Source organism: Cetorhinus maximus, chromosome 32, assembly GCF_964194155.1.
Source record: "Cetorhinus maximus chromosome 32, sCetMax3.hap1.1, whole genome shotgun sequence".
Classification (NCBI taxonomy): Eukaryota; Metazoa; Chordata; class Chondrichthyes; order Lamniformes; family Cetorhinidae; genus Cetorhinus; species Cetorhinus maximus.
In genome coordinates, this window is record NC_135910.1 from 9,830,955 (window position 1) to 9,853,091 (window position 22,137).

At 48.0% G+C, this 22,137-nt stretch overlaps 1 protein-coding gene across 2 annotated transcripts in view; it reads right to left on the reverse strand.

Moving 5' to 3' along the window:
- The window catches only part of LOC144671386 (mitogen-activated protein kinase kinase kinase kinase 5-like), a 154,760-nt gene that overhangs the window by 41,835 nt on the left and 90,788 nt on the right, over positions 1–22,137 (reverse strand). The window contains exons 10-15 of one of the 2 annotated variants that reach the window (XM_078533268.1): positions 21,127–21,189; positions 14,857–14,938; positions 13,499–13,615; positions 9,677–9,755; positions 2,130–2,185; positions 273–337 (exon numbers count right to left, since the gene is read on the reverse strand). In XM_078533268.1, coding sequence (XP_078389394.1) covers positions 273–337; positions 2,130–2,185; positions 9,677–9,755; positions 13,499–13,615; positions 14,857–14,938; positions 21,127–21,189 — 462 coding nt within the window. Of the gene's footprint in view, positions 1–272; positions 338–2,129; positions 2,186–9,676; positions 9,756–13,486; positions 13,616–14,856; positions 14,939–21,126; positions 21,190–22,137 lie in introns of both variants that reach the window. The other variant, XM_078533267.1, reaches the window with a different exon arrangement.

Genomic DNA, 22,137 nt, shown 5'->3' on the forward strand with positions numbered 1-22,137 from the left:
CACACAGATATATGTAACTGTGCACACATGTAAATACAAAAGTAAACATGCACACATGTAGCACAATCAATCATACATACACAGGTAAACATGCAAACAGCACATAAGCACATGCACAAGTGCGTAAAAAGACTGGCAAAGATACACATGCACCTACACATGCTTGTGCACATATAGATATACACGCACATATTCACATAGAGACACACACACTAACATACATTCAGTCATTTTTTTGAATGCCTCACAGCCCCTGGAGGTGACCATCTCACCTGTCCGTCCTTCCAGAAATGGATGCAGTCAGCGAGGAACCTGAATTCTGCTCTACAGACTGAACCTAGATGAAGACAATAAATTTAGAATAAATAAAGTCATGAACTGATTCTCCAACATTCTGTGTCCTTGACTTGCAGAGCCTCTCTCAATTACTAATGGAAGGAGACTTGAACCAGTATTCATGATTGGATTAGTCAAGGCAGCCAATCACTTGCAACTTAGACAGAATAGGAAAGAGGTTCAAGAGATGAGGCCATACCAGACTGTGTAGTATCAAAGAGAGTGCGACTGAACTGCCTGGGGTCAGCTTGGACTGTGTGGAGTCAGGTCGGGTCATACTGGACTGTGAGGTCAGGCAGAGTCAGTCTGGACTGTGAGAGATCAGACAGGGTCAAACTGTTTTGTGAAGGGTCAGACAGGGTCAGTCCAGACTGTGAGAGGCAGAGAAGGTCAAACTGGATGGTGTGAGGTCAGACAGCATCAGTCTGGATTGTGTGGGGTCAGACAGGGTCAGGCTGAACTGTGTGGGATCAGACAGGGTCAGACTGGGCTGTGTGGGGTCAGGCAGGGTCAGTCTGGACTGTGTGGGGTCAGACGGGGTCAGATTGGACTGCGTGGGGTCATACAGGGTCAGTCTGGACCGTGTGGGGTCAGACTGGACTGTGTGGGGTCAGACAGGGTCAGTCTGGACTGTGAGGACTCAGGCATGGTCAGTCTGGACTGTGTGGGGTCAGACAGGGTCAGTCTAGACTGTGTGGGGTCAGACATGGTCAGTCTGGACTGTGTGGGGTCAGACAGGGTCAGACTAGACTGTGAGGACTCAGACAGGGTCAGTCTGGACTGTGTGGGGTCAGTCTGGACTGTGTGGGGTCAGACAGGGTCAGGCTGGACTGCGAGGACTCAGGGTCAGACTGGACTATGAGGACTCAGACAGGGTCATTTGGACTGTGTAGGGTCAGACAGGATCAGTCTGGACAGTGTACGGTCAGACTGGACATTGTGGGGTCAGAGATTGTGAGATGGATCAGGTAAACATCTGATCCTTTCGGAATAGGTCTGAAGTGACAATTCTCAGCCTCCAGTGTCTGTCAGAAGGACCATATCCGCCTCCCCTGCCCTGGTCCTGATCTATACAGGTGGCATAACCCATATCCAAACAATTTGGGGTGGAATATAACCCTGTCAGCTGTGGCTCAGTGCGTAGTACTTTTGCCTCCGTGTCAGAGGTTGTGGATTCAAGTCTTACTCCAGGACCCAGAGCACAAAATTCCAGCTGACACTCTACTGAGGGAGTGCTGCATTATCAGAGATGCTGTCTTTTGGATGAGATGTTAAACTGAGGCCCCTTCTGCCCTCCCAAGTGGAGTGAACAATCACACAGTACTATTTTGTAGTAGAGCAGGGGAGTTCTCCCCATTGCCCTAGGGCAATATTTGTCCCTCAGTCAATAACAGTCAGTATCATATTTGGTGCTTGTGGGATCTCGCAAATTGGCTAATGCATTTTCCACATTACAACTGTTCAGGAATGCCGCATTGGCAGCAAGGCACTTTGGGGCCCCCTGTGGATGTGCAAGGCACAATATAAATGCAAGTTTATTCTTCCAATGTCCTCCTCATTGCCCCACTCATAGGGCGGGATTTTCCACACCCACCCGCCGCCCGGATCTTCCGGTCCCGCCGCAAGTCAGTGGACTTCTGGCTGGGGCACTGCCTCGCCCGCGGTGGGTCCCGCCTGCGACGGGGCAGGAAAATCCCGGCCATAGTGTCTGTGCTTATTGGTGTCTGCACCATTCAGAGGGTTTCTGCTGGGTGACTCCATGTTGTCCGAGGTAACGTCACTAAAAGCCTCACCTTGTTCTGCCAGGACTCTTCCCTCTGTATGGCTTGTTCAAACTGAATCTTGTGAACTGCGAAAACATTGTCAAGTTGTCAGAAGCCATCAAATCTGCAAGGGCCATTCAACCTTTATTGAGCTGATATCCTTCACCAAGCCTGCCAAACCCTGCAGCAGCTGCCAGGGAAACTCCGCCCAAAGCTTAGGACAGCAACCTGGGAGAAAAACTCCAAGAAATGCAAAAACTACGAGCTGCCTCAAATGTGTACTTGGAAAAAAGAGCTATTTAAACTAACTCCCCCCAAACACCAGCATGGTTACCAGTCCCCTAAGAATTGAGAGACTCTTTTAAATTTGTTTTTGAGATGTGGGCATCACTGGCAAGGCCAGCATTTGTTGCCCACCCCCAATTGACCTTGAACTGAGCTTGTTAGCCTGTTCCAGGGGGCATTTAAGAGTTAAACATATTGCCGTGAGTCTGGAGTCACATGTAGGCCAGACCGGTGTAGATTTCCTTCCCTGAAGGACATCAGTGAACCAGATGGGCTTCTTCGACAATCTGGTAGTTTCATGATTATTATTAATGAGGCTAGCATTTTATTCCTGATTTATTCATTAATTGAATTTAAATTCGCCCAGCTGCCGTGGTGGGATTTGCGCATTAGTCCAGGCCTGTGATTGACTAGCTCAGTAACATTACCACTACGTTACTCTCATGCTGACTCTCCAGTGGCTTTATGCAGAGTGCACACTCTTTCTTTTCCTATAGCGGCTCACCAGGTTGACTGAGGTAAAGAGATCATGAAGTGTACATTGGCAGAGTCAATCCTTTTTTAGACTCTCTGAGTATGCCCAGAGGGGTATAGTTGGAAATTAACCAGCTGGAACTACGTAACCTCCCAGTATGGGGCACTCCTTGCCCAGCCAGAACCATCCATTTGGGCACTGATGAGTTTTAATCTGTTGATAGTCATCCCTGTCACACTTCCCAGATAATCATCACATTTGTATTAAAGGGAGCTCCGTGAATTGGCCCTAGACCATCCCTTCATCCAATCATAGAATCATACAGCACAGAAAGAGGCCATTCAGCCCTTTGTGCCTGTGCAGGCTCGATAAAGAGCTATCCAATTGGTGCCTTCTAATCTGGCTCTTTCCCCGTGGCTCTAGAAATGTTTCCTTTTCAAATATTTATCCAATTCCCTTTTGAAAGTTATAATAGAATCTGCCTCCACTGCCATCTCAGGCAGAGGAGTAGAGTTAACAAGGAGTCAATAGGCAGTTATTAGATTTAAATTAAATTATTAAATAATTCTAGAAATGGCAGTTGCTGGGGTGAAGTGCTTCACCTGTGGGATGTGGGAAATCTGTGACGCTTCAAGTGCCCCAGACAACTACATCTGCAGGAAGTATACAATTGCAGCTCCTCACAGACCGTATGGATCAGTTGGAGCAGCAGTTGGATGCACTTAAGAGCATTCAGGTGGCGGAAAGCATCATTGACAGGAGTTTCGCAGACGTGGTCACACCAAAGGTACAGACAGATAGATGGGTGACCGCTAGAAGGGGAAGGCAGTCAGTGCAGAAATCCCCTGTGGCTGTCCCCCTCTCTAACAGGTATACCATTTTGGATACTGTTGGGGGGGATGGCCTATAGGGGAAAACAACAGCAGTAGCCAGAGCAGTGGCACCACGGCTGTCTCTGTTGTTTAGCAGGGGGCGTCAAAGCACAGAAGAGCAATTGTCATAGGGCACTCTATAGCCAAGGGCTCAGATAGTTGCTTCTGTGGTCATGAAAGAGACACCAGGATGGTATGTTGGCTCCCTGGTGCCAGGGTCCAGGATGTCTCTGATCGGGTACAGGACATTCTGAAGGGGGAGGGAGAACAGCCAGAGGTCGTGGTACGCATTGGTACTAATGACATAGGCAGGAAGAGTGACGAGGTACTGCAGCGGGAGTTTAGGGAGTTAGGCAGAAAGTTAAAAAACAGGACCTCTAGGGTTGTAATCTCAGGATTACTCCCTGTGCCACGTGCCAGTGAGGCTAGAAATAGAAAGATAGTACAGCTGAACACATGGCTGAACAGATGGTGTAGGAGGGAGGGTTTCCGATATCTGGATCAGTGGGATCTCTTCCGGGGCAGGTGGGACCTGTACAAGAAGGACGGGTTGCATCTAAACTGGAGGGGCACCAATATCCTGGCTGCGAGGTTTGCTAGTGTCACTCGGGAGGGTTTAAACTAGTATGGCAGGGGGGTAGGAACCAGAGCAACAGGTCAGCAGGTGAAATAAATGACTGGGAACCAGTGAATATGGCCAGTAGGACTAAGAGGAAGGGCAGGCAGGGAGAAATTACTGAACACCGTGGGACTGGGGGTCTGAAATGCATTTGTTTCAATGCGAGAAGCATAACAGGCAAGGCAGATGAGCTTAGAGCTTGGATTAGTACTTGGGACTATGATGTTATTGCCATTACAGAGACTTGCTTGAAGGATGGACAGGATTGGCAGATAAACATTCCAGGATTTAGATGTTTCAGGCAGGATAGAGAGGGATGTAGAAGAGGTGGGGAAGTTGCACTGCTGGTTAAGGGGAATATCACAGCTGTACAACAGGACACCTCGGTGGGCTCATGCAGCGAGGCAATATGGGTAGAGCTCCTGAATAGGAAGGGTGCAGTCACAATGTTGGGGGTTTACTATAGGCCTCCCAATTGCCAGCGGGAGATTGAGGAACAGTTATGTAGGCAGATTTTGGAAAGATGTAAAAGTAATAGGGTTGTTGTGGTGGGTGATTTTAACTTTCCCTATATTAACTGGGAATCACTTGGTGCTAGGGGTTTGGATGGTGCAGAATTTGTAAGGTGCATCCAGGAGGGCTTCCTGAGACAATATGTAGATAGTCCAACTAGGGAAGGGGCAATACTGGACCTGGTATTAGGGAATGAACACGGCCAGGTGGTCAAAGTTTCAGTAGGGGAGCATTTCGGGAAAAGTGACCATAATTCAGTAAGTTTCAAGGTACTGGTGGATAAGGATAACAGGAGTCCTCGGGTTAAGGTGCTTATTTGGGGGAAGGCTAATTATAACAATATTAGACAGGAACTGAGGAATCTAGATTGGAGGTGGATGTTTGAGGGCAAATCAACAACTGACATGTGGGGGGCTTTCAAACATCAGTTGATAAGAATTCAGGACCGGCATGTTCCTGCTAGAATGAAGGATAAGCATGGCAAGTTTCAGGAACCTTGGATAACAAAGGATATTGTGAGATTAGTCAAAAAGAAAAGGGAAGCATTCGTAAGGGCTAGAAGGCTGGGAACAGATGAAGCCCGTGGAGAATATAAAGAAAGTAGGAAGAAACTTAAGCAAGGAGTCAGGAGGGCTAAAAGGGGTCATGAAAAGTCACTGGCAACCAGGATTAAGGAAAATCCCAAGGCCTTTTATACATATGTAAAAAGCAAGAGGGTAGCCAGGGAAAGGGTAGGCCCACTCAGGGTCAGAGGTGGGAATCTGTGTGTGGAGCCAGAAGAAATGGGAGAGATACTAAAAGAATACTTCTCATCAGTATTCACCAAAGAGAAGGACTTAGCGCTCGATTTGTCTAGGGAAGGGTGTGTAGATAGCCTGGATCATGTTGAGATCAAAAAAGAGGAGGTGTTAGGCGTCTTGAAGAATATTAAGGTGGATAAGTTCCCAGGGCCAGATGGGATCTACCCCAGAGTACTGAGGGAGGCAAGGGAGGAGATTGCTGGGGCCTTGACAGAAATCTTTGTATCCTCACTGGCTACGGGTGAGGTCCCAGAGGACTGGAGAATGGCCAATGTTGTTCCATTGTTTAAGAAGGGTAGCAGGGATAATCCAGGAAATTACAGGTGAGCCTTATGTCAGTGGTAGGGAAATTATTGGAGAAGATTCTTCGTGACAGGATTTACTATCATTTGGAAGCAAATGGGCGTATTAGTGAGAGGCAGCATGGTTTTGTGAAGGGGAGGTCGTGTCTCACTAACTTGATCGAGTTTTTCGAGAAGTGACAAAGGTGATCGACGATGGAAGGGCAGTGGATGTTATATACATGGATTTCAGTAAGGCCTTTGATAAGGTCCCTCATGGCAGACTGGTACAGAAGGTAAAGTCGCACGGGATCAAAGGTGAGCTGGCAAGATGGATACAGAATTGGCTTGGTCATAGAAGACAGAGGGTAGCAGTGGAAGGGTGCTTTTCTGAATGGAGAGCTGTGACTATAGGTGTTCCACAGGGATCAGTGCTGGGACCTTTGCTGTTTGTAGTATACATGAATGATTTGGAGGAAAATGTAACTGGGCTAATTAGTAAGTTTGCAGACGACACTAAGGTTGGAGGAGTTGCAGATAATGAAGAGGATTGTCAAAGGATACACTGGGATATAGATCGGTTGGAGACTTGGGCGGAGAAATGGCAGATGGAGTTTAATCCGGACAAATGCGAGGTAATGCATTTTGGAAGGTCTAATACAGGCAGGAATTATACAGTAACTGGCAGAACCCTTAAGTGCATTGACGGGCAGAGGGATCTGGGTGTACAGGTCCACAGGACACTGCAAGTGGCAACGCAGGTGGATAAGGTAGTCAGGAAGGCATATGGCATGTTTGCCTTCATTGGCAGGGGTATTGAATATAAAAGCTGGGAAGTCATGCTGCAGCTGGATAGAACCTTGGTTAGGCCACACTTGGAATATTGCATGCAATTCTGGTCACCACATTACCAGAAGGATATGGAGGTGTTGGAGAGAGTGCAGAGGAGGTTTACCAGGATGCTGCCTGGTCTGGAGGTTATTAGCTATGCAGAGAGGTTGGAGAAACTCGGATTGTTCTCACTAGAGCAACGGAGATTGAGGGGCGACTTGATAGAAGTTTACAAAATTATGAGTGGCATGGACAGAGTAAATAGTCAGAAGCTTTTTCCCAGGGTGGAAGAGTCAATTACTAGGGGACATAGATTTAAGGTGAGAGGAGAAAACTATAGAGGAAATGTGCGGGGCAAGTTTTTTGCGCAGAGGGTAGTGAGTGTCTGGAATTCGCTGCCAGAGGAGGTGGTGGAAACAGGTACGATAGTGGTGTTTAAGAGGCGGCTTGACAAATACATGAATAGGATGGGAATAGAGGGATACAGACCCCGGAAGTGCAAAATGTTTTAGTTGACGGGCAATATGATCGGCGCAGGCTTGGAGGGCCGAAGGGCCTGTTCCTGTGCTGTACTTTTCTTTGTTCTTTGTTCTTTGTTCAGAGCATTTCAGATCATAATAACTTACTGAGTAAAAATAAATGCTTTCCCTAGTTTTTTTTTCAAATGTTCTTAAATCCTTTGGTTTCTGACCTCCTGCGAGAGGAAACAGTTTCTCCTCATTTACTTGATCAAAAGATAAAACATCTCAACAGTTTCACATCAGGTGGAACAATCTCAAACCTAACTTCCACAGCCACATTTTGGCTCTGGATTTTTTTTCGTTAACAAATCGGGGTCAGGAAAGCTGGGGTGAAAAACACTGGGGCTCAGCACAGCCTCCCCATCCTGACATCGATTTCCCCTGCCTTCACACCCCTGACAATGGCCACCTCTATCCCAGCACCACATGGAAATCATGGCAGGGAAACGGCTGAGCAAGCCACTCCATTTGCCTGCCTTGGCTCACTGCCCTAGGGATAGCCAAGAGATGGTTGACTGGAGATCCCTGATGCAGCAGAGGAAGAGCACTGGCCCTTTCTGGAGGAGAATGCCCCTTACTGGATTCCATTTCCTCCCTTTAGGCCTTGCCTTTTTTAGGCCTGCATGCAGGCCAGGAATTCCCTTGAGGCCCCTCCGGTGGCAGGAATCAGATTTGGAGCCCTCACTGTGAAAAATCCAATCAGGAAACATAGAATTACAAAGAATGTACAGCATAGAAACAGGTCATTTGGCCCAGCTGGTTTATGCCAGTGTTTATGCCTCACACCAACCTCCTCCCACCCTTTCTTCATCTAACCCCCATCAACATATCCTATTCCTTCCTCCTCATGGGTTTACCTATTTTGCCCTTAAATACATCAATGCTGTTTGCCTCAATTACACTTTTGGGTCGTGATTTTTGCATTCTGATTACTCTCTGGGTAAAGAAATCTCTCCTGAATTTCCTAACGGATTTATTGGTGACTATCTTATCTTTATAATAGGGTAGACATCGAGAAGATGCTTCTACTTATGAGGGAGTATTTTTTAAAATTCATTCAGGGGATGTGGGCTTCGCTGGCTAGGCCAGCATTTATTGCCCATCCCTAATTTCCCCTGAGAAGGTGGTTGTGAACTACCTTCTTGACCCGCTGCAGTCCATGTGGTGTAGGTACACCCACGGTGCTCTTAGGAAGGGAGTTCCAGGATTTTGACGAAGGAACGTGGACTGCAAGAAGGTAGCTCACAGCCACCTTCGCAAGGGCAATTAAGGATGGGCAATAAATGCTGGCCTAGCCAGCAAAGCCCATATCCCCTGAATGAATATTTTTTTAAAAACTCCCTCATAAGTAGAAGCATCTTCTCTACGGGCAGAAATTTTTGCTCAGCAGGTGGGCGCATGCCCAATCCGCTCGAGCGTGAAATGACGTGCGTTGACGTTGGCCGAGCATGCCGACGTCAATGCGCAGTTGTGCGATGGTTTGGTCAGCAGGCACACGCCAGAGTCGGCAGCATGCCCGCCGATAACTAAAAGGCCTGTTAAGGCCATTAAATAATCGATTAAATTAAATCTTTTGCTGCCCATCCAACCTAATGGTTGGCGGGCAGGTGAAACGGCCAAGCAGCCTTTGCATTTTCTTTTGGAAACCTCACCCATGGGAGGGATAAGGTTTCCAAAAGCAAATAATAATAAAACAAAAGTTTTAAAATTTAATTAATAACATGACCCTGCTCCTGTGACAGTCACTTGAGTGGACCTGTTCACTACAGTTTTGTTTTTTTCCTTTTCTTTTTTTGAAAATGCTTCATCTCCGTGTCTCAGGGAGATTATGCAGTGCCCATTCGCGTCTGGCCCGCCCGCCCTCCTTCCCCTGCCCACACAGGCAGTGCTCAGCACAGTCACTGGCGTTTTGCTTTGGGCGGAGCAATTGGCCCGCTAGCGTGAAATCGTGGTCCGGTCCCGATCGCGGGCGGGTGGTTGGTTTCCCGCCCACCATCACCGAGCCCACCCAGCAAGTGCAAAATTCTGCCCTGTGTCTACCCTAACAAGCCCCTTCATCATTTTAAAACCCAATATCAGGGCACCCCCTCAGTCTTCTCTTTTCCAGAAAGAAGAGCTTCAGCCGGTTCACTCTTTCTAATAAGAATAACCTCTCAGTTCTGGATTCATCCTTGTAAACTGGGTTCGGGGTGAAGGGCAATGGGCGAAATTCTCACCTCAATATTCTTAAGGTGGGAAAAGGAAGCCTTGAGGTTCAAGAACAAAATCTATTGCACACCTGTACAATCCATTGTAGGATTTTTCCCAAACTAAACAGCCTGCCAGCACCGACCAGAGAACACTCTGGTGAATCAACTTTCAGAGAAGCCTGCAGACTTACGCTTTATTTCCGAGTTTGTTCTCTCTGCTTGCGTGTGCCGGTTAGTCGAGTGAATCCTACGTGGGACAGCAGGAGGAGGCTGTGGGAGGAGACAGGGTTAAAGAGTATCTCGTTTGCTGCGTCACATACTCATTGTGGTTAGATACAGAGTAAAGTTCCCTCTACACTGCCCCAGTAGTTCCAGGACAGATACTCTCCAATTCTTTCAGGACACAAAGCACTGAATTCCCTACTCTGTTGCTAACAATGCAGGGTCACAAGAGCGACAGGGCCAAAAACATTAACTGGACTCGAGTAGAGGCCCCACTGGGGGAGCTGTCAGAGGATGGGAGCAACAACTGTTAATAGCCGGGAGACTAGATTTGGTTCACTATAAATGGCCTTGATCCATTTCACTGAACAGGCAGTGGGGTTGGAACTTTCTGGCCTATGCGGGATGGGAAGTGGGAAGGGACATGAATAGATCTCTACCATCCCTGTACAGCATTGGGCTTGTGAAATGACAGCCTCAATCTCACCAGGAGTGAAGCCTACACTTCCCCCAATTTAATTAGAAGCAAGGCCTGGTTTTTCCCCAATCCCAGTAGGAGGTAGAGGCCTGCATGTCTTTTGTGACCCCACTAACAAGAGGAGGTCAGGTCCCAATAGGAGGAGGAGTTTCTGCTTCAACTCTTTTGCCCCAGTATCAGGTGAAGGTCATAGAGTCATAGAGGTCTACAGCACAGAAAAAGCCCTTCGGTCCATCGAGTCTGCGCTGGTCAAACAAGTACCTAACTATTCTAATCCCATTTTCCAGCACTAGGCCCATAGCCTTGTATGCCATGGCATCGCAAGTGCACGTCTAAATACTTCTTCAATGTTATGAGGGTTTCTGCCTCTACCATCCTTTCAGGCAGTGAGTTCCAGATTCCCACCACCCTCTGGGTGAAAAAATTCTTCCTCACATCCCCTCTAAACCTCCTGCCCCTTACCTTAAATCTATGCTCCCTGGTTATTGATCAAGGGGAAAAGTTCCTTCCTGTCTACCCTATCTATGCCCCTCATCATCTTATACACCTCAATCACGTCCCCCCTCAATCTCCTCTGCTCCAGGGAAAATAACCCCAGTCTATCCAATCTCTCCTCATAACTAAAACTCTCCAGCCCAGGCAACATCCTGGTAAATCTCCTCTGCACTCTCTCAAGTGCAATCACATCCTTTCTATAATGCGGATTCCAGAACTGCACGCAATACTCTAGCTGTGGCCTAACCAGTGTTTTATACAGTTCCAGCATAACCTCCCTGCTCTTATATTCTATGCCTCGGCTAATAAAGGCAAGTATCCCATACGCCTTCTTAACCACCTTATCTATCTGTCCCGTTACCTTAAGGGACTGGTGGACATGCACACCAAGGTCCCTCTGATCCTCGGTACTTCCCAGGGTCCTAGCATTCATCGTGTATTCCCGTGCCTTGTTTGTTCTGCCCAAGTACATCACTTCACACTTATCCAGATTAAATTCCATTTGCCACTGATCAGCCCATCTGACCAGCCCGTCTATATCCTCTTGTAATCTAAGGCTATCCTCCTCACTATTTACCAACCCATCAATTTTCGTGTCATCCGCGATCTTACTAATCAACCTTCCTCCATTCAAGTCTAAATTGTTTATATATACCACACGCAGCAAGGGAGCCAACACTGATCCCTGTGGAACCCCACTGGACACAGGTATCCAGTCACAAAAACACCCCTCGACAATCACCCTCTGCTTCCTGCCACTCAGCTAATTCTGGATCCAATTTGCCAAATTCCCTTGGATCCCATGAGCTCTTACCTTCGTTATCAGTCTCCCATGCAGGACCTTATCAACAGTCTTGCTGAAGTCCAAGCAGACTACGTCAAATGCGTTGCCCTCATCTACACACCTGGTCACCTCTTCGAAAAATTCAATCAAATTGGTCAGACATAGCCTCCCCTTAACAAAACCATGCTGACTGTCCTTGATTAATCCCTGCCTCTCCAAGTGTAGATCAATTCTGTCCTTCAGAATTGCTTCCAATAGTTTCCCCACCACTGAGCTTAGACTGACTGGCTTGTAGTTCCCTGGTTTATCCCTTCTTCCCTTCTTGAATAATGGTACCACATTGGCTGTACCCCAGTCCTCTGGCACCTCTCCTGTGGCCAGAGAGGTATTGAAAATTATTGCCAGCGCCCCTGCTAACTCCTCCCTTGCCTCACTCAACAGCCTGGGATACATTTCATCCGGGCCTAGAGATTTATTTACTTTTAGGTTTGCCTGACCACTTAGAACCTCCTCCCTTTCTTTGCTAATTTCTTTAATTCTATCACAGTCCTTCTGCCTGATTTCCATACCCACGTCGTCCCTCTCACTTGTGAACACCGACACAAATTATTCATTTAGAACCCTACCTACGTCTTCCGGTTCTACACACAAATTACCACTATGGTCCTTAATGGGCCCTACTCTTTCCCTAGTTATCCTCTTACTCTTAATGTACTTGTAAAAGAACTTCGGATTTTCCTTTATTTTACCTGCCAATGTTTCTTCATGCCCACTTTTTGCTCGCCTAATTTCCGTTTTAAGTTCCCCGCTACACATTCTATACTCCTCTAAGACTTCCACTGTTTTGAGCCCTTGGTATCTGCCATTAGCCTCCCTTTTTCTCTTTATCCAACCCTGTATATCCTCGACATCCAGGGTTCCCTGGATTTGTTGGTCCCACCCTTTATCTTTACTGGAATATGTTGGCCCTATACTCTCCCTATTTCCTTCTTGAATGAGTCCCACTGCTCTGATGCAGATTTAACTAAAAGTAGCTGCTCCCAGTCCACCCTGACCAAATCATATCTGATCTTATTAAAATCGGCCATCCCCCAATTTAGAACTCTGATTTCTGGCCCATCTTTGTCCTTTTCCAAAACAACCTTGAATCTAACAGAGTTATGATCACTTTCTGCAAAATGTTCCCCCACTGATACCTCTACCATTTGCCTGGCTTCATTCCCTAAAATTAAGTCCAAGACCGCCCCCTCTCTTGTAGGACCTTCTAGGTACTGGCTTAAAAAGCTCTCCTGGATGCATTTTAAGAATTCCGCTCCCTCTAAACCTATCACACTATGACCAACCCAATTAATGTTGGGGAAGTTGAAATCCTCCACTATTACTACCCTATTATTTTTACACTTCTCTGAAATTTGCCTGCATATCTGCTCTTCTATTTCTCTCTAACTATTTGGGGGCCTATAGTACACTCCCAGCAATGTGATTGCTCCTTTTTTGTTTCTAAGTTCTGCCCATTTGGCTTCATTTGAGGAGCCTTCAAAGATGTAATCCCTCCTTACTGCCGTAATTGATTCCTTGATCAATATTGCAATGCCCCCTCCTCTTTTACCTCCTTCCCTGTCTCGCCTGAAGACCCTATATCCTGGAACATTGAGCTGCCAATCCTGCCCCTCTTTCAACCATGTCTCTGTGACAGCAATGACATCATACTTCCATGTGTTAATTTGTGCCCTCAACTCATCTGCCTTATTCGTCAGACTCCTTGCATTAAAATAAATACCATCCAACCTCGCCAAACTCCCTTGTGTCTTAACTGGCCTATAATTTCTATGCCTTCCAGACTCACTTGCTCTCTCTTCTAATTTTGGCTGTGCATCTCCCCCTGCTGAACCTCCTGTCAGGATCCCATCCCCCTGCCAAGTTAGTTTAAACCCTTCCCAACAGCACTAGCAAGCCTCCCGCGAGGTCATGTTTCACCCCTTGGTTCCCAGCAGTAAGGGAATGTATAGCACAGGTACTCACAGTGTAACGTACCTCAAGGTCATCTTCATCCACCTCCTGGATGCTGGAGTGTTTCTCTGGGTTCCGGAGCTTGTCGATTAGTTCATGAACCAGAACCCGGCTAAGGCCAGACTGTGCCACAAATTGGTGCTAAAGGAGAGCAAGTGAAATGGGAGCAAGGGGTGGGGAGAAGAGATAGGGAGAGAGATGGAGGAGGAGAGAAAAGTTGAAAGAATAAGGGAGAGAAAGAGAGAATGAAAGACAAAGGAAGAGATGGTGGGTTGGAAAGAGAGGTACGCAATTTATACATTTCAAAATTTGTACAATCATATAGCACAGAAAGAGCCCATTCAGCCCATCATGCCTGTGTCAGTTCTTTGAACTGAATTCACTGCCTTGCTCTTTCCCCAAGTCCCTGATTTTTTTTCAATTTCAAGTTTGTATCCAATTCCTTTTTGAAAGTTATTACAGTATTGAATCTGCTTCCAACGTCCTTTCAATTAGAGCATTCCAGATTATAACAACTCACAATGTTAAAAAAAAAGTTCTCCTCATCTACCCCTCTGCTTGTTTTGCCAATTATCTTAAATCTGGTTTCTGACCCTCCCGTCAGTGGGTACAGTTTCTTCTTATTTATATCAAGACCCTTCATAATTTTGAATGCCTCTATTAAATCTTCCCTGAACCTTCTTCGTTCTCAGGAGAACAATCCTACTTTTCTTGTCTCTCCGCAAGACTTAAGTACCTCATCCCTGTGGTTATTTGAGTAAATTTCATAATATGTTGTCAGATTTCCAGACTCTTTGGAAGTTTGTTGTAGGCTGCATATAGAGACGCCACTACTGGCCAGAATGGAGATGATTGGGTAAATCCCCCATCAATCGAGCTTGGAGATCACACTGCTATAAGTGACTTGGATTGATTTTTACACACACAAACACAGTTTGTATTATGTAGCTGGCCTCCACTCACTGCTGGAGAAATCACCCTGTTCTTATCAGGAGACGTTACTGTAGTTTCAGTCGTGAGTACTCTTTGCTGTAGCTTGGATGGACTCTTAAACAAACTCTGCAGACTGTTAGACATATTTAAGTGGCAAAGTTCTTCCCTGCTCAACACAGTGAGCGAATAAAGGGCCTAGAGTTTTAATAGAGGGCTCTCTGTTCTGTAATGGATCCTGGGATGGTTCTGCCTCCACCATGACAGCAGAAGGGCAAGGATGGGATTTACCATCAAGGTGAAAGGCCCAGATCACGATCCACAGGCTGAAACGTGAGAGGCCACCAACAGGTACCAGCTGTGAAAGTGCAGTTCTGTCAATAGACCACAGGCTAATATTGCAACTCAACCCAGGCTCTATATCCAGATGCAAGACCTGTGGTTGTACTTACTGTTAGCATCTTGGTGGCGGCTGGCCTCTTCTTCGGATTCTTTGTTAACGTCAGTTTGGCAAAATTGTGGAACGCTGAGCTCCTGAGGGGGAAGAGGAAAATGTCATGCCTGCTGCCTACCTTAACTAAAGGTCACTATCTGCCACCCTGCACCCCACCCCTCCCACCAACACCCCGAACTAGCCAGGTTAAATCCTTTGTTTCTTCCATGCAGGTTCATAGAATTTACAGCACAAAAACAGGCATATACCAGTGTTGTTGTTCCACATAAGCACTCATCCATCTTCATCTAACCCTATCATTATATCCTTCTATACCTTTCTCCTTCATGTACGTATCTAGCTTCCCCTTGAAGGCATCTATATTATTCACCTCAGCTATTCCTAGGGCAGAATTTTCTGCCTGTCGGGCGGGCGGAGCGGGAGCGGGCGGTGGGACTGTAATGACTGCCGGGTCCAATGGGCCTGTTTTAAAAAGTTGCTGCAGCCTTTTAAAGGCTGCAAATCATGGCCAGTGGAAGGGCTCACCAGGCTGCAGCTAGTAAGCAGGCCAGGCAGGAGGGTAGGGCAGGGGGGGCACGGTGCCCCTCGTTTTTCAGATGATTGCCTTGCTGCCCTCCTCGAGGAGGTGGCAGCACGGCGGGAGGTCCTGGTCCCCCAGGACAGGAGGAGGAGGCCCCTCCACATGACCAAACGTGCCTGCAAGGAGGTGGTGAGCTACGTGGCGTGGTGCGGCGCACCTAGATCCAGTGTCGCAAGCGCTTCAATGACCTATTGTGCTCAGGAAGGGTGAATACCATGTTGGCACTAGCCACTTAACCCAGCAGGTAGGCTTTCCCCCTGATGCCCCCCCTCCACCCCCCAAGTCTGAGTGTAGTGACTGCACTGAATTATTGACGGCATGTGTCCTTCGCTGGGTGGGCCAGCAGATATTGCCCATGCCGAGGTTGCCCTGAGAGGGTGGTGAAGAGATGGGTTCTGCCCCCGCAGCATGTGGTATACTGAGACCCACATTACTGTTTTGGGGGCAACCTGGAGGAGCTGCACCTAGGCACAGTGCTGGAACTCCAGGACATGTCAAAGTCAGGGTGATGACATGCTGGGAGGGGAGCTTCAAGGTGGCATTGGCACCAATTGATCTGCTCTCCTCTGCGCTTCATGTGCTTGCGCCTCCTTGCTATGGAAAGTTAGACCGTGTGGTGCCTAATGTGATGTAGGCAGCATTTGGCCAAGGTGGGGCTGTGACAGGCCTAACATCTTTGCATGAGCTTTCAGCAGCAGTGAGGTGAGGAGACACTGGAGCCCTGTAATGTCCCACTTTGGTTGGGGTGGGCCGACCACGAAGAGAGTCCGGGTACAAGTAGCACGAATCAATGCTCTTCTCTCCTTTTCAGGAGAACAATGCACATAATGCAGCCGAGCAGGTGAGGACTGACAACGGCCTGGCACAATTGGCGATTCTCAGCTGCTTCGAGCTTGGAGAGGCGCCATGCACCCAGGTCCACCCATGTCGGTGAGGCTGGGGTGCCACGGGCAGCTATGTTTGCCCGGCAGTGAGGTCACCATTGTTCTCCCAACAGCCATGGCAGTGCTGAATGTTCAGTGATTGAAGTTTGCAATGTGGCTTGACCATTGCTTATGGAAGGATGAGCACATAATGACCTGGGGGACAGGGATGCACATTGACATTGTCTCTACGTTAACTGATCCAATGTCCTTGTTCTTCCTTTCAGCATCAGCGGAACAGGGCCAGGAAGAGGAACAGCAGAGGCCCCCTGTCACATCTGAGGGCCCTGAAGTCTCACCAGCATCACACCATCCCTGCCAGGCAGGCACCAGCGCAGATACTAGCACCTCGGTGGGAATTAGAACATTGGCTAGTGTCCTGGGGCACAGCGGTGAGGGCACTTCACAGTCGCTGGAGAAGCTGGCAAAGACAGAGAGTGCCCATGACGCCAGCAGTCGGAGGACTTCAGGGGACCAGGTACATGCTCAGTCAGTGCCTGATGATGTGCCTCTGGAGTCATCCACGACACAGCAAACGTAGGAAATGCGGCCGGGTGTGTGGGAGCATCTGGTGGAGATACATGAGGCTACGCTTGGCTTGGTGTCCGTGGTGGAGGAGGCTACGCGGACTATCGTCAAAGCAGTGAGCCTCATGGCCGAGCGCCATGCATCCTCCATGGAGAGAGTGGCGACTCTTGTGCAGAGGCTGCTCCAGGAGATCCATCAGGGCTTCCTGGGGACGCATTCGGATCAGCAAGCCCTGACATCGGCATTGACCTCAGCTGGCCATTGCTAAGGTGGGAGATGGTCTGGGCACCAAGTTTCCCAGCTCGGTGCCCATCCATCCACAGTGAGCAGGGAGGTCCAAAGTGACCTCACGTCAGCGCAGCAGCTGCCTGTTGTCTCTGCGGGCTCCTCTCAGGGCGCTCCGGATGAAGGCGGCAGCTCCTTCGCCCCTCTCCCAGTGACCATTGCATCTGGTGAGGCTGCGACGACTGGGAAGATGCCAGCTGTGGAACTGGCAGCTCCCACCCAGGCAGGGCCAGCACAGGCTCCACGGGCCAGAAAACGTCTGCCAAGGTCACCGAGGCCAACAGGACAGCAGAGTCTGCAGGCTGTCTCAGATGCCACTCCCAGCGAGGGGTCAGCACCAAGACGTAGCACCCAAAAGTGTAAACATAAGACACCTTAGGCACACCACCGGTTTATCACTGGTGCTTTTGTGTTGGCCCGCAATGAGGTTTTTATGAGTTGGTGTGATTTTTAACACCTTTGTCATTTTGTTTCATTAAGTTTCTTTGGTTGTAATATTAAATTCAGCCATGTCACCATGGCTGAGGGTGCCTCTTTTCTTTTGCAGGTGGATGGTTTCCAAAAATGTGTTTTGTGGGACATTCAGCTTTATTAACAAGGATCTTAGTTAATGTTCCTAACCAGGCATATTTTGCACTTAGGTATCGAGTATGGAGCCTACAGACCAGGCTTGTCCTGGAGGTCCATATGTGGTGTGCTAGCTGAAGGTTCGTTGGATTAAAGCCTCCCGGGTGTCCCTGCCTCCCTGGAGTATGCCCGGGTCAGCAACTACCCCCTCAGCATTTCCCTGTGTGTGCTCATCCTCGGACTCACTGCTGGACTCATCGTATGCAGCCGCAGCCACTGCGCTGACGTCTTCATTGTCCACAGCGTACCCCCTTTCCAGCGCAAGATTGTGGAGAGCGCAGCATGCAACCACTAACGGCGACACGATCTGGGGGGTACTGGAGTGCGCCCCCTGAACGGCCCAGGCATTGGAAGCGCATCTTGAGAAGACCAATTGCTCTCTCCACCACAGCCCTTGTGGAGGTGTGGCTCCTATTGTACTGCTGCTCAGCTTCTGCTCTTGGATGGTGGAGAGGCATCATGAGCCACCTTCTGAGGGGATAGCCCTTGTCACCCAGCAGCCCTCCATCCAGCCAGGCTGGAGCACTGAAGAGCCCCGGCACCTGGGAGTGTCTGAGGATGTAGGCGTCGTGGGAGCTGCCTGGGTATCTTGCACAGACTTGTAGAATCAGCATCCTGTGATCACACACTACCTGCACGTTCATGGAGTGGAAGCCCTTCCTGTTGACAAAGGCACCGGGCTCACCTGCTGGTGCCTTGATGGCCACATGTGTGCAGCCTATTGCACCCTGGACGCGGGAGAAGCCAGCAATGGCCACGAAGCCTCTGGCTCACTGTGTCTGACTTGCTTGGTCCCAACGGTAGTGGATGAAGGTCAATGCCCGTCTGAACAGAGCGTCTGTAACCTGCTTGACACAAGTGTGGACAGCTGATTGGGAGACACCGCAAAGATCACCCACTGACCCCTGGAAGGAGCCAGAGGCATAGAAGTTGATGGCAGCTGTGACCTTTAGAGCCACTGGCATGGGGTGTCCGCCCACACAGTTCGTGGAGATCTGAGGCCCAATCATCTGACGGATATAGTTAACTGTCTCCTTTGAGAGACGGAGCCTCCTTTGGCACTGCACCTCAGACATACTGAGGTAGCTGCTTTGCCGCCTGTATACCCTGACAGCAGGATAGTGGTGTCTTCTGTGGCCCCTTCTGCCTTGGATTACCTCTTGGCCCTGCACCCCTTGTGCCTGCGTCTGACCTCCCAAAGGTGGCTCCCCTGGAGACTGAATGTGAACTCCTGGCCTCCTTCTAGCCCTCCCTTCCTCCTCAAAGGAGGTACTTCCAGTGGAGAATTCAGCTCCCATTCCCAGGCTAAGGGAAGGCTTCCTGAAACATGCAGGCCCAAAAAAGGTTCCTCATTGCAGAGTGCTGACCTGAAGGTTGTGAGTCCAGACCAAGCAGCTGGTACACGTTTTGAAATATTGCAAATCACACAGGCAAATATCAGTAACTTTGAAAAATCAACATTTGACAGAGCACACTCGCGACCCCACTGAGCCCTCTTAATCCTGCCCATGGATGAGGTTTATACAAATGTGTCCTACCCGCCTGCCCGTTGTGCCCATGCAACGACCTGAAGATTGCACAGGTGCCGAAAAATCACCGCTGATTGGCGCCTCAAGGGCCTTACGTGGCCGGTTAATTAATGGTGGGCACGCATCGGAGATCAACGCGGGCCCGCCCAACAAAATATCGTGATGGCGTGCGGTGACGTCGGGACGCTCATCTGACATCACTGCGCATCATTTTACACGCGGGAAAATTCTGCCCCTAATGCCAGTGAGTTCCATATTCTCACCACTCTATGGGTAAAGGAGTTTCTCCTGAATTCTCTTTTAGATTTATTTGTGACTATCTTGTATTTATAATGCCTAATTTAGTCTGCTCCACAACATCTTATCTATGTGTACTCTATCAAACCCTTTCATAATTTTAAAGACCTCTATCAGCTCATTCAGAAATTCTAGTTTTGCTAACAGATGCTATAGTCTCTCTGGTATGGTCCCCATTTCCATTCCCTCAAGTCCAAAGAGCACAGATTGGAGCATACCTGGTGCACATACACATCAGATATGGTTTTAACACATCAAGCCTGAGTCTACCCCACCCCCCGGCCAAAGCCAACCACTATACTAGGATCATTCTGGAATGCAGAGATAACTCCCAGCTGCTTTTCTTTGCTACCAACTACATCAACCAACACTTCTGCCCTGCCCCCTCCTCCCTCACCCCACCACAATAAAAAGTGAACTTGTGAGTCCCAAGACTGAAACCATTTGTTCAACTACATCTGCCATATCCCTCCCGTGCCCTGTCCCTTGTGTTAATCATCTTGTCCACGTGATCCACCTCCAAATGACTGGATCCCATTTGCACTAAACTGCTGACCAACCACTTCCTTCCTTGCTTGCCATGCTGGCTGAAATTGTAAATGGTTCACTTCTTAGGTACCTTGTCTTTCAAAACAGCCATCATTCCATATCCTTGCATACCACTGCCTCATATCCAACCTCCCTTTCCTCTCCAAAGGCTTTGAGCTTGCTGTCACTTCCTAAATGGCCACCTTTCTTACAATTCTCCATTTGAATTTCTCTGATCAGCTTTCCACCCTTATCATAGCACTGAAAAAGCCCTAACCAAAGTTTGAAATCCTCTATTTTGTAACAATATCCATCATGTCCATCCATTGCCTTTTTCACCCCAATCTTCTTTCGCCCACTGCTTAAAATCCCATCTCCCTACACGCAGGTGAATTTTAGCTCAACCTACAAGTTTAAATAACAAAGTTCTGTTTAAACCGCCCCATCATTGACCCTGCTTAAAATCTTAATTTCTCATCCTAGTGTTCAACTGCCACCTCTCCTCACTGCTATAATATCCTCCAGTTCTTTAGCTCTCCGAGATGTCTGTGCTCATCCAATTCAGGCTTCTTGCCCATCCCTAATTTCCGGTGTCCCACCTTTGGCGGCCGTGCCTTTTGCTGCCTAGGTCCATAGCTCAGGAATTCTCTCTTTAAACCTCACTACCTCTCTACTTCCCTCTCTTCCTTCAATACACTCCTTAAAATCTAGCTCTTTGACCGAACTAAAAGGGGTTTATTACTCTCTCAGAGGCCACTCTCTTGAATACTTTGTGTCCTGAGCTTTGTTCACACGATATGTGTGCTTGCCAATTTGTTCAGGGCTCAAGGAAACAGTATTGAGAAAGAGCACAAATCATAACAGAGAGAAGGCTTGGAACCATGGATAAGATACAAAAAAAATAATAAAAATAAACTTTTCAGTTGCCCAATGTGAAATATTATGATTTAAAGATCCAGAGTTAAACTCACCATTTCCCTTTATCCTTTAACTTGGGCGGCTGGTAACCACTTTTGGACATTAGAAAGAGCACCCTGGATAAAACAGAGAGAATGTTAGTCCCCATGCCTCAGAGAGAGAGAGAGCAGCAAAGAGACCAAAATAGATACAAAGAAGTAGACAGGAACATAGAGAGAGAAAGAGAGACAGACATACAGAGGAAAAGATAGAGGTAGAGGGACAAGCAGCGATAGATACCGGCAGAGAGAAGGAAATAGAAAAAGACACAGAGAATCAGATGATTTGTCCACACCAAGCTGGGTGGTGATCAATTCTCTCATCAGTCTAGAGCTTGGGAACCTTAAAGATTGACTGGACCATTTGACGTACATGCTCCACATCCCTTGCACCTCCGACAGAGGAGCGAGAGAAGGGAAAAGAGATTTCTCCAATTTCAAGTTTGATCTAGATCTGCGTTGAGATAGGTGATATCAGAAGGTAAATCTCAGGGGCTACAGTTTGCCTCTATGACCCTGGGTTAAGGAAGGGAGCATCGGCTATAATGTGTGTGTTTGTGTGTGTGTGTGTGTGTATTTGAATGAAAACTCAAGAAAAAAATTAGTTTTCAAAGCTCACACAATTTTGGGTGCACTTTGCACCTAGACTATCAATTACATCCAAAGCAGAAACAGGCCATTCAGCCCAACTGGTCCATACCGGTAGTTAAACTCCACTTGAGCCTTCTCTCACCCTACTTCATCTCACCCTATCAGTGTATCCTTCCACCATTTTCTCTCATGTGTTTATCTAGCTTGCCCTTAAATGTGTCTAGGCTATTCACCTCAACCAATGTTCCCTCTAATTTCTGTTTGTCGAGGTGGCCTCATGGTCCCTTTAAGATTGTTGTGTGGCCACATATTTAAAGGGAAATATCACTTTTGCGCAGCTTGTTTGTTCCCTGTGTGCACATTTCGGATTGCTGAATGGTTGTGCACCTGCGCAGCTTAGAGACAACATTGACCTCAACTACTCCATGTGGTAGT